At 40.6% G+C, this 13,155-nt stretch overlaps 1 protein-coding gene across 1 annotated transcript in view; it reads right to left on the bottom strand.

Moving 5' to 3' along the window:
* Positions 1 to 13,155, bottom strand: part of LOC149282404 (zinc finger protein Helios-like) — a 44,479-nt gene that overhangs the window by 2,068 nt on the left and 29,256 nt on the right. Inside the window, exons 3-6 of the mRNA XM_089498236.1 lie at positions 9,817 to 10,083; positions 6,845 to 7,012; positions 1,683 to 1,817; positions 648 to 791 (exon numbers count right to left, since the gene is read on the bottom strand). Of these exons, the coding sequence (XP_089354362.1) occupies positions 648 to 791; positions 1,683 to 1,817; positions 6,845 to 7,012; positions 9,817 to 10,083 (714 nt within the window). The remainder of the gene's footprint in view (positions 1 to 647; positions 792 to 1,682; positions 1,818 to 6,844; positions 7,013 to 9,816; positions 10,084 to 13,155) is intronic.

The following is a 13,155-nucleotide window of genomic DNA, read 5'->3' as shown; positions in this document are numbered from 1 at the left end:
TGATGGGGTGAAAATGTAGGGTTCACATAACCCGAGTCTTCATTATTTTGCTGTTTTTTCTCCCTACCAAAATACTGACATATGGGAAGTTGTTAGCTAAAGCAAAATATCTAAGCATATTTAGAATAATCTGGCTTGCTATTATATATATATATATATATATATATATATATATATATATATATATATATAGTGTGACTATCTTGGTGTGTTTGTGAATGCCTATTAACATATCAACCTTCACATCTACACACTAGTCTTTCTACAAACACTAATTCATATCACCACTTCTGCCAGGGACTTCCCCTTCCCACTGAAATGAAAATCTACATAAAGTTAACCTTTTTGGAACGTGTATACAATGGATGCCATTTCCTTTCGTAGGAAACAGTGGTTTCAACTGCAAAGCCTATATTTATGTATTATATGATTTCTAAAAGAAATGCCAAGGTAAAAGCAAAAAAGTGTGTTTTTGTAGTAAATTAATACATGGAGAGGGTTATTCATTCTATGGTGGGGGGGGTTGCTTGTTAAATTTGGATGTACGCTATGGTCTTTTTAGATCTATGCCCCCTAATAGGTGACTATGGCACCCTGCACAGAGATATCAGTACTGCACACTGTAGGAAAAGAAAGCCAATGCTTACCCACAAACTTCTGTGGGGTAGAGCTCTTACGCTTCCCCATGGCGTTGGTAAATCTCTCTATGGCAGCCGGTCTCTCAAAGGGCATCAGAGACATGTTGTTTTCCATCAGGGTCTCTGGATTCTTACACTCGTCCATAGGAGATGCTACACAGAACCACAAGGTCATGTCAGAAAGTGTGCCCACTAGCGAGATCCTACGACACACTACTATCATTCTTTGTAAAGGCTGTCCATGGCTTCTGTCCCCTCCCAATAGAATGTGTGACATTCCCCAATTCTCCAAAATTTGCAGGCTACCAGAACTCTGCAGCGCCTGGAACACCACCAGCAACGCACGTAATGTACGTTTATTAGTATTAGTATCACTCACACCGTAAGCACGATGTGGCTAATAATGCCTCTCCTGTGCGGATCACGTTGCAACACAGACTTACTATTCTGGAAGGGAGTGGAGTAGTCGGTAGTTATCTGGAAGGTTGTGCCAATTAATATGTAACCATATGAGTGTTTACATACATAAACAATTGCACGGCCTTGAGAAACACAGACTTTAATATACATAGTAAATACAGCAATAGATTCAGATAGGTTGCCTCTGAATCAGATGTTGTAAAAATTCACATGGCATTTTCCGTTGCTAGGAAATACAATTTATAATATAGGAAGCAAAATTGGCTGGCCCATCCATGATAAAGTTCCCCTTGTTCTAAAATGTGTTAGAGGAATGCCGTGGATATAGCAGGCCTTGCCTTGGAGACAACATACTCAACATTAGAATGCATTTTCTCTTTTCTGGGAGGGGAATGTGATTGTATCTTCATCCACCACCGTCATTTTCCCATCCATCATCAACAGCATTTTGGAAAATATCTAAATGACTGGACGCAGGTTTCTGGCCCAAGATATGGAATGATCTTCACAGTAGAGGAAAGGGTTTGAGCTAATATCACTGATACTCCACTGTTGCCATACGTGAATATGATTTTATCTCCGTCGTACTGAAAGGTACATTTAAACTAACGGCTGGGTACTCACCATGATGACCTCCGCCTTGTCCGCCCTCCATTCCAACGTTCTGCAAATAATTGTGACATCTTTCCTTATGCTCTTCTAGGGAGCTCCGCTGCTTATAGCTGCGACCACAATAGTTGCACTTGTGAGGTTTCCCCACTAAAAGAAAAAGACAGAACTTCAAGTTACAGCAAGGATATTAACCCTTGTCTTACTGGAAATGCTGCCGAGCTCATTGACATTACTAAATACTTATTAGATTCTGTTTTGTAGTGATAAATGCAGACTGTACTTATATTGTCCATCCTAGAGAAAAGATAAAAAATAGATAGGACCAAGATTTCCATTGTGTAAATGCACTCTTTTTCACTCTTTGCTGCTCTATACATAAACTTTTTAGGATTTGAACCGGATAACGTTGGCACTAAAATGGGACATTGTTGCAGTAGAAAGGCAAAGAGGTGCTTCAACTGGAATGCCAACAATTACTAGGCTTAGGTGTATCCATGGCAGGGGGCAGTAGACTTTATCACATTTAGTGTATCTCTGATGGGTATTGTCACCTTGTTAAAAGCTATGGATAGTATAATGTAGTGGTACAGACATTTCCCATGACAACATGAACACGTGTCTACATCACAAGCACTGGATCTAAGACCTTGGACAATATACTGCGGGACTGAAAATGAGCAGAAAGTCAGACAAAAAAGTGAAGTGTCATATAACTCTGCCATTCAATGTAAGGAAACATGCTACCTGCAAATATTTTGTTAAAAAAAAGGATTGTTTGCACTGAGCTTATACATTCTGACAGCCTATGAAGGTGGGCAGACATGTCTGGTTTGGGACTGATTATCTTTCACGCCTCATACTCTGCAAGAGCATATATGATGCAGATTCAGTTACCCTATTCAGTTTTAATCAGTACCTCCCAGGTAAAATACTGTACTCACTTCCAAGTAGAAGGTGCTGGAATTATTAATTTATGAATAACCATAAAGGTTTTATTGGGATGTAAGGGATTTCTGTGTACAGGGGTAATTTATTTTCAACTATTATGGGCTAAAGTTTCTAGTTGAAATCTACCAAACACTAGCCCAATCACTGAACAGTGTCAGCGCCTTCTTCTCCTGGCCCTCACAAAGCTGCATCTCATCTCATCACAAGGTCCTCTGCTGGAACCCTATCTGGCACACGCTGGATTTGTTAGTCTGTGGGAGAGTACCATGAATGCAACTAGTACAAATAATATATCACTTTGGATTTATAATACAGCTCCAAGCACCCATTCATAGCCATGTTAGAGTTAAGCTGGCATAAAGAAGTTCAGACATCCTTTGGCATCGCAAATGATATCATTAGTTAGCTAGCATGTATAAAACTTATAAACCACAGTGGCTGGAGTGCCTGATACTGAATTTAGTGTCTTGGTTAACGGATAAAATATCTAACTGGCTTGTGACATGGTAAATTAATCCACCTATTAAGTAGGAGCAGTAGCGTACCTAGCGGGGCAGGGTGGTCCGCACCGGGTGCCGCTCATCAGGGGGTGCCAACCTGCCGGAACCCGGCACCCCTCCAGAGACGGACAGTAATGTCTGCTGCTGGAGGAGAAGGCTCGCAAGGGAGCGGTATCGGAGGTCTTTAACAGACCTCCGGCTCCCTTGAGTGATTTTAAGCTGGTTCCCTTGAACCGGCTTAAAATCACTCAAGGGAGCCGGAGGTCTGTTAAAGACCTCTGATACCGCTCCCTCGCGATCCGCGCGGCAACTGCTCACCGCCGTCCGTGCCCTCTGAACCGGAAGAAGACAGAAGAAGAGGAGCGAAGAGGAAGAAAAGGAGCTGACTGCTGTAAGAAGAGTGGATTGGTAAGTGTGGATTGGTATGTGTGGAATCTGTGGATTGGTATGTGTGGAATCTGTGGATTGGTATGTGTGGAATCTGTGGATTGGTATGTGTGGATTGGTATGTGTGGAATCTGTGGATTGGTATGTGTGGATTGGTATGTGTGGAATCTGTGGATTGGTAAATATGGATTGGTAAGTGTGGAATCTGTGGATTGTTAAATGTGGATTGGTAAGTGTGGAATCTGTGGATTGGTATGTGTGGAATCTGTGGATTGGTATGTGTGGAATGGTAAGTGTGGATTGGTAAATGTGTGAGAGTGATGGGTGTTATGCTGTACCATTTCCAATGTCTTTTTCATTATATAATTATGCTCTAAAGTACATCATAACTCCCATCACTCTATGCTGTTCCATACAGTGGCAGAACTCTGAGACAGAGGCCTTGCACCCCCACCGCAGGACTCCTGAAAGGTAAGTGAACTTCAAAGGGGGGAAAGGGTAGATAGTTAGGAGGGGGTAGATAGGGAGAAGGGAGTGAGAAGGGGTAGATAGGGCAGAAGGGGTTGAGAATTGGTAGATAGGGAGAAAGGAGGGTAGCAAGAATATTGAAATAAAGAGTCAGAATGAGAGAGCGAAAATGAATGGATTAATGTGTGGATGAATTGTGTGAATGAGTGAGAGAATTAATGAATTTGTGAGAATGCATCAATGAATATGTGTAAATAATTTGTGTGAAAGAATAAATTATTGTGTGAATGAAAGTGAATTAGTGAGTGACTGTAAAAGTGTTTGTGTTAATTATAGGTGTATAGTTGATTTGTCAAAAAGGCAAAGATGGTAAAAGCAAGGTGTTTATGGGACTAAAATGGCACAGGCAGGGTGTTTATGGGACAAAGATTTCAGATTTCTTGTTGTTTACAGTTAACATACAGTTTACAAATTGGTGCAATAAATATTCTTGCCAACATAATTTTGTAGATGTCTTAACATTTGGGGGGGGTGTGCCACTTACAGGATCCGCCCCCGGTGCCAAATACTCTAGGTACGCCCCTGACTAGGAGAGTCACCAATTTTATAAAATACTTGAAAATGGATATTTCATTGCAGTGTAATAGCTGAACAGACTGAAACATGACATTGCAGGGGTTCTAGAAGAACTTGTATTAAGGTTCGTTGTTCCCCATATACTGTAAACAATGCTAGTCTTGAACAGGTAAACCCACTGGCCGCCCAGCAGCAGGTCACAGGAGTTCTCTGGTGTAGCCCAGCCGGCTGATTGCAGGGTGTGGAATTCTCGCTCACATCAGGAATGCTGCTGAACAAACACTCCCTCACAGGCGCATTTTTTTCCCCCTCTGTTGAGTTTTCATCCCTCAGGGATATTGCTCAAACACTTTTTTTTTCTTTTTCGTTGGGTGAAAGAACTAAAGAAAAACTACATCCGATACGGTAAATCAATATGCCCTCTAAACTCTCCCTCTAATGGAAGAAGGTGCCAGAGAGCTGTATACATAAGGGGGGGGGGGGGTGCCAGACTTGCAGGTGTGCTGAGCACCCTGGGTATGCAATTGTGTGTCCCCTTGTGAAAACACCCCACTAGATCACCAGGGAACAAGTAAGCAAGTCCAAGGGAGAAATGCTGGGATAAAGCAGGGAAATCTGGCCAAAGGAAGAGCTAGGATACAAAAAGCATAGATAACAGGAGGGATTAAAAGTCTGGGGTAAAAGGAGAGGAAAAGCTGGGATAAAGCATGGACAGGCTGGGATAAAGCAGGGACAAGCTGGGATAAAGCATGGACAGGCTGGGATAAAGCAGGGACAAGCTGGACAAAGGAAGGAAGATAAAAAAAAAATTAAAAGATGGGAAACCAGTGCTAACAATATATGTTAAACATACTGAAAACATACTGAATAAAAAGAAAAAAAAATGATCTATACATTTCCTTGTAATTTTACTTGCACAATTACTGGTTGGCTACTTCGGGCATGTGTTTTTTGTTTTGGTATTACAGAAAACCATTATCTGTTCAGTACACGTTATTTATTTCAATGTATTTATTTATAAGTTAATTTATTTTTTGTATTTCTAGTTCTTTCCAGTTTACAAATTTGTGCAATAAACATTCTTGCAAATGTTACATTTTTGTGGGTGTTTTTACATTTTAAAGTGTGTGCGTGTGTGTGTGGGGGGGGGGCACACAAATATGGATCCACCCGGGTGCCAAATACTCTAGGTGAGGCCCTGGTGCCAGGTGCATGCTGGTACACACTATGTACCAAATGCAAGAGACGCGCATGCATGTAAAGCAATACCCATTCTATGCTCTACTCCAGTAACTGAATCATATATATTATCAAACGCCTTTTCAACACAAGAAAGCGAATGGAAAGTGAATGGAAAGAACAGATGAAGACCCAACAAGGGGAATTATGATGAGATTATGATATTTAAAGCTATCTGGTTACATAAATGTGATTGTTTTTGACAGACAAATGAGATAACACGGAATATTTGTATACGTTATTATGCTTACTGATATACGTCCAAGAATCTAAATAACGTATGCATATTTACAGAAATACCCAGAGAAAGACGTGAATTTGAGATGTGAAATACCCTGGTGAATTTCCTCAGTACTGTAACACAAATGGCAAGTGGCCAAAATGGTACTATTTGGGAAAATCCAGTGAAAAGGCTTGCTCGCTTCCAGTCAGCAGCCACCCCCAATACCACGCCTTACATGTCACATAACACGCAGAGGATCCAGCATGGAGGAGGAGCGGCTGGAGGCGAGGAATATGACTTTGCAAAGTTCTCAAGCAGGAACTGGGTAAAACCGTACTCACTCAAAAGTACACTGCTGACTGGGGGAAGTCTGAGTGGGCTGATGTCACCAAAAAAGATGAGAACTAGCTGTATCTACATCTAATGATACTCCTGTCACATTGAAATTCAGAGGTATACTTTTTATTAAAATAAAACTTCAAAGCAAGTATCTTCCCATGTTAATAAAGTGTTAAATACTAAAATGCCTAGTATTGACTAAAATTGCTGAAATAATTATATATAACCGGCAAATACTGGCCCTGGGCATTAACAACATAGGTTGGATCCCATTATATCTGGAATGTGTTGTGGGCGTTGGACTGACACTCTCAGCCAGAGTGCTCTGCCTGGATCTAGACAGGGATAGATTCCTAGAGACACGTTTGGCCAACTGCACTCCAACTTACAACAAACTAGGACTCGACAGACTGTGAAACAGAGCAACTTAAGTAATTTTGTTCTTCAGGAATGCAAACGTTTCTCCTTTACACAACATAACATGAGGGTCTCACCAGAGTGTGTTCGGAGGTGGCCTGTGAGCGCATCTCTCCTGCGACAGGCGTAGCTACAGAACGGACATTTGAAGGGTTTCTCCCCAGAGTGTAGCTTTATGTGCCGTAGAAGGTTCCCCTTCTGGGTGAACGATGCTCCACACTGATTACAGTGAAACGGGCGCTCGCCTGGACAAAGACAAAACCAGAGCCTTTACTCATTAGAGAAGCTGGAACGTGGACTTTGGGCAATCCAAATAACAGTGCAATCCCACCTCCTGATAATCAAAGGTGCTTGCTATCCAGAGATTAGGCCCTGGGTCACAAAATCCGGTCCTTGATTTGGAAATGAGTTTTTTTGGGTCACTTCACTGCATTAACTATTTCACCTCCAGAGGTTGAAGCCTTCGCATAATGTGAACTAAGAAGAGACTGCTTAATGGTTCATGACCCAGGTGGGAGTACACTGTCATTGTTTGCTTCCAATGCGTACATTCGCAAAAGCCACAGAATTCATACAAGCATATTAAAAAGTGTTATTTCAAATATATAAGAAACATAACAAAATCTGTCACTAAAGGTTCACTGTGTGATACAACAACATCAGCCAGGTCGTAAGTGAAGGGGTTAATCATATCAAGGCCCCATAGTCTTCATAATAGAAGTCATCATATGCTGTCATATAAGGGGCAGAAATTCCACATTAACCCCCTGAATCCCAAAAAGGTGAGCAGTCATTAGTCAAAAGTTACCAGGCAGGTGCTCGTTTAGGAATTTGATGTACGATTCACTGCAGGCTTCGGAATTTGGGCAACGCTGGTGTATATTAACTTTTTTGGTGTGTTGAAAGCATCAATTTCATTGAAAATTATATATTTAAAATTAGTTTATTGATTCTGCGAAACAGCCCAACATGTAAGGGGTCACTGAGAACTAATGCAAAGAAAGTGAGGTTACAGAAGTAATGTTTGCTCTCATTGCTAGAGATTTAGTACATTTTCAGTCCTTTAACACTGTTGTCCTTGATGTGCCCCAGAGAAGAAGAAGAAACCTTGTAAAAATCATAAAATGGTCCAATAAAAGGTATCATACTGCTTCAGTCATCCAGCATTTATATTAAAGAATATTCCATGGTCGTTTCACGTTCCCACTGGTAGAGCGGAAGCGTGAAAGGCCGTGGTCATCTTTCTATGTGAGAGAGATGTCCTTTTTATTAGATGACTGCCCCATTGAAGAATGCCTGAAGGATCCAAATGTAATATTACCTGAGCTATTGCAAACATACACAATGAATTCACATGGAATACAGGTCACAGTCCAATATCACCACAATTTAAACTGGCTTCTTAAAGATTTAAGCATTTTTCCCATTCACAATATCATCTTCTACTACTCAATGGATTTTTCATGAATGGGAAGTGATGTACATGTATTTGTAACGCTCATTGGGAGTTGTGTCCAATCAAGAGTAGCTTTATTGAGGTATGAAGGGTGTCCTGTGCTAATTGAATATTTGATGGCATCTCTTTCATTGCGGGGTTTATCTTATACCTAATGCCCTGTTGGTTCCCAACTTAAATGCAAGTCTTAAGTGCTTAGTGTCGCCTCCAGCAATGGTTTCGTTGGAATATATGTATCTACGAATAGCGGCAGGGAGGATTTTTGGAATTTACACATTTTACAGTTCTCTTGTGAATGTTGTAAATTCACTTTGCCTGGTCATAGTGTCATAACTTTTTCTCTTCATAAATTCGGATACTTCAATCCTTATCATATGATATGGATATATGGCTAAAGGAAAGCACTTCCAAGGCCTTCTGTACAATTATATAGCAGCCTTGCCTTGTTCATATATTATTTTCTGTATTAACTGTAACGTTTCAGCCGAGCAGAAACTCATTGTGGTGATATGTGCCGGTATTATTACACAAACCGTATTTATTGCCACATGCATCATCCTTCTTCCAAAAGCTTACAACTATCTCATTTGCATGCACAACAGAACCAAGCAACCATTTTATACGTGGAATCTCCCATCTAAAGGCAAACTTGCTACTCTACCGAGCTTTAACGGCAGCAATAAAGTGGAATAGAACCGTCACAAAAAGTAGCCTCCATTACAGATGTTTAGTGGAAAGAAGAAGGGCTGGTTTCAACAAGAAAAATGGCCTGACAGATGGGAGTTGGTCTAAGAAATTTTGGTCTAAGTTGGTCTAAATTTTATTAGGAAATCTATGTGTGGTTAAAGAGGAAGTCTCACTGAAAAAATATTTTCTCCTTGAGCTTTAAATACAATAATGCACACAGTAATGTAGCTTAGCATTCAAGAAAGTTCTTTTTTTGTCTTTGTTTCAATCAACTTCTTTATCTACAGACAGTCATAATATTTTAGGTGAGTCTCCCTGCTCAAACACCACATTGAGCTGATCAATTTTAATAAAGTCCATTCTACACATAGACTTTCATTAGTGTCTGGCTAGGTGATTAACACTGAGCCATTCTATTACTTACTACAGGAAGTATGATAAGGAGTGGGGGGTAATAGTCTAGTAGACTGGACTAAGATAACATAACTAGAACACAACATAAATGGCATATAAAGAAGTTTGACAATTATTTTAGTTGTCATGGGCAGTAGTAACATGGGGTTCTCTGAATTCATATACTTTGTAAGAAGTACATTGTCAGCAGTGTACTAGCTGCAGAATGCTTCACAATTAGTGCACACACTAATGTCGGTGAAGCCACATCTTTCTTCACCACACTGAAGTATGTGCATTTTCACAACGAGTTGAAATCTGGGGTTTAATTGGGACTCAAGGAAATCTCTTACTAACATAAATCATATGGCAAATTCCTGTACCCAAAAGTATGCGTTTTGAACCATATGGTACTCAGGACGCAATCTGCCTTTAAAGGGAGTGAAAAGAGGCAATAGTATCAGGTAATATTAACATCAGAGGCTACAGGCAGTTCGGCTTCTGGCTGCTTACCCGTGTGACTCCTCTTATGGACCATTAGCACATTGGGGCCAATGCAAACCATGCCACAGACGTCACATTTCAGTTTACCATTCGGAAGCCGTATGCCTCCATCAAGGGACAGCTCCTGGTTGGTACGCGTGTCGGAGATCCCATTGGTTTCGGCCAGGGACTCGTCTAAGCCACTCTCGTCCTCTTGCACCCTTAATGGGGTGTCTCTTCGAAGGGGCTTCCTATCACTCTCCTCGTCACTCTGCATCTCCATCTTCACTGAGTTTGCTGAAAGATCAAAGGAGAATCCGACATAAACAATAATTCATTGTAACGCCTTCTGTAATAATATATATATTATAAGGACTCGGTGGGAAATTGTATGCCACACTTAAGCACTCTACACAATGCCTACCCCATACTACCCAGTAAAAGTCTTATTGGCTTCACTTTTCATACTTTGTCTAGTCTGGTTTAGGTATTCGATACAACGACTAGACAAAAAGACTATTCAGATTTCACATGCAGCATTAAGAAGTCAAGTACTGTAGACACATGAAGATGTTACAATGAAGTTGCACCAATACAGTTAAGTAAATCATACAGATTTTATAAGTCCATAAAATTGTATATGAATATAGTGATGTGTGTGTGGCTCAGTGTGTCAAGCAAATTATAACAATACAATACACAATACTACAGCCTTGTAAGTAGGTGCAAGAAACTATTTCATGAGAAGAGTAACTAAGGATACCATTGTAAGAGAATTTTATAGGAACACTATCTAATAATAATAATAATAAGTAATAAAACATGGCCAGTCGTGACTATATACATGTTCCTGTTGTTGGAACTTCAACTCCAATGACCACCCAGCAAGAGATTCTCAGTATCAGCTGCAGTACAAGATCAGAATTACTTTACATATTAAACACACAACATTATATATATTCTATTCTAGAAGAATGGTGTTTTAGAACAGCCACTTTCTTGTGTTTTAGGAGCTTCTTCAAGGCATCATCCTTCCCACAGACAAGGAAGCCAACATGTGGGTCTTAGAAGAAAATAAGCATGTTATTTCAGCTGAAAGTGGCAGAATTGCCAAAGTTTGTTTGTCTGTATTACAAATAGGGAATTAGGAAGTTGATGATGCAAATATATGTCAAATACGGTGGGGGGGATTTCAGTAACTACTGGGAGGAAAACCCCTACAACTATAAGCATTTCATGCATTCTAACCAAAACACAGAAGTCAGGTGACAAGCGGGGGAAGCCGTAATTCTAGATTCTTCTAGAAAAGATCTAGATTTACAAGTGGAGTTGACGGCAGAGTATTAGCAGCAAAGGCTGGCAGAATCTACCTTTTAACTTGTCACCCCACGGTTTCATTGTTCTGGATTTCCTCCTGGAAGAGAAAGCAGCTCAACACAAACGGGTTACCCTGTTCTTTGAGGGTACGTCTGCCGAAGCCCACGAATAAAGCAGCAGAGTCTCTGCAAGCCCAGCAAGAGTGTGACCTCACACAGCCCTGATCTCCCGATGAGCACATCTCCATCCTTCCACTTTTAGATCCTGCTGTCAGTGCTTGTTGTGCGCCTGTATCCTCTCCCGCAGGGATTGGACGGCGAACAGCACGTCTCCATTGAGGATACCTGGTGCAAGAGGGATCTCCTCTCTCATATACATAATCCGCTTGTATTCGGTATTCACTCCAGGCAGCTACGCTGGATGTCCTAACCAAACACACTCAAGGAAGGGGATTTGAGGTGCTACTGGGAATGGGTGACTCTTAAAAGCTTTTAGCAGTTTGGCTACTTTATAAAAAGTTATAGCTTTTAATGGATTAATGGATTAAAAGTAAATAAGCAGTACTAATAAGTAATAATAAGTACTGTAGCAGTCTAGAATGAGTATACACTATATTACTGTTACTTTCACTAACCTTTATTTATGAAGCATTAACATATCCTGTAGCGATGTATTATTCAAATACGTGTGGCTAAGGAGTACACATACGGGTCAACATTTAACGTACAAATACCCTGTGCAAGAGTTTACAATCCAGCTTTATGATATTTTTATATAAACTTCCTAGCAAGGATGATGTGCTTTTGAGAACTTGCTTGCAGGCCTTGAAGGGCCACCTGGCACAGCAGGGGCTTGATTGGTGGGCTGCTAGCCAACAGTGCCCCATACACAACCGATCTGCCACAGCAAAGGTCCTGCTGGCTTCAGTTCACAATTTATTTGGTGGCTACCTGACTTAAAGTGTCTGCCCCTATTCACTTGTGATATTAGACTTTAAAATAAGTATATATGTAAAGAGATGAAAGGGGGCTGTTGAGAGAGGCAGCAGGGAAATCAAAAGTTGTTGGTGGGTTGGTGGTTAATCTGGATTAGAAAAGTGGTTGTCAAACCTGTGCCCTGGGACCACTTTACAAATGTGTTGGACGACAGGTGTCATATTTCTTCTCTAGCTTTATGCAAACGTAAAAACCAAACAAAACAATATATGGACAAAGTGATTTAGTTCACACCTGTCAGTAACCCGGGGGTTGTATGGTATAAATAATGGTGTTGTGAAACCATAACAGCTATACCTGACCAAATCATGATTCCCGACTAATCACAATTCCCAGATGGTAAAACACTGGAGTGTTTCCCAGGGGCAAAACATCTAGTTTGCGTAAAACATCTCATTTCATTTGGATATTGATAAGATATGATCTGTGTTTATTGGGTGGAGTATCCTTCTTAGACCACAGAAACGGAATGCATTAAAGTTAAACTAAAAAGACTTCATGGTTGGGCCCACTGCCTTTTAGCATATTCTTGTAGGTGTTTTTCCAGGCTTTCCTCTACTAAGTAGATATAGCCATCACGGTTGCTATTGTGTTTGCTGTTGATTGGTATCAGAGAGGGAAGCAACATTTCTGCTACTTCTAAGACCACTTCTACATTTTTCTTTTGTTTCACAACATCTTGCACTCATCTGCTGATAAGAAACATCAGAGCCATCTCATTACTATCTGCCTCTCCTGCTGCTCTTTGAGCAATGTCTTAGCAAATGTCTCTTCCTGCGTCTATGAGACTTATTTCCACCTTTAAAGGAACAGCTTAACATTCTTTAACAGCTTAAAAAGTAATTCTGGTGCAAGGTCTGGAAAGTGGTCTTTGGTCATAAACAAATGTCTGATATCTAAAGTCACGTTTGACTGTTTTCCCAACTGTTGTTAAACTTCCCCTGTCTATTGTGGATACATATAGCTATTTGGCTGCATCTGGGGTAGACAATGTATGGATTTGTGTGAGCTATTTTTCTTCCAAAAAAGCATGCCATGGTAATACAGTATTTAAATG

This window comes from Sceloporus occidentalis, unplaced genomic scaffold, assembly GCF_023333645.1.
Source record: "Sceloporus occidentalis isolate IW3139 unplaced genomic scaffold, rSceOcc1.0.p SCAF_117, whole genome shotgun sequence".
NCBI classification, from domain to species: Eukaryota; Metazoa; Chordata; class Lepidosauria; order Squamata; family Phrynosomatidae; genus Sceloporus; species Sceloporus occidentalis.
Note: the sequence above shows the minus strand (reverse complement) of the source record. Positions and strands in the feature narration are given on the sequence as shown.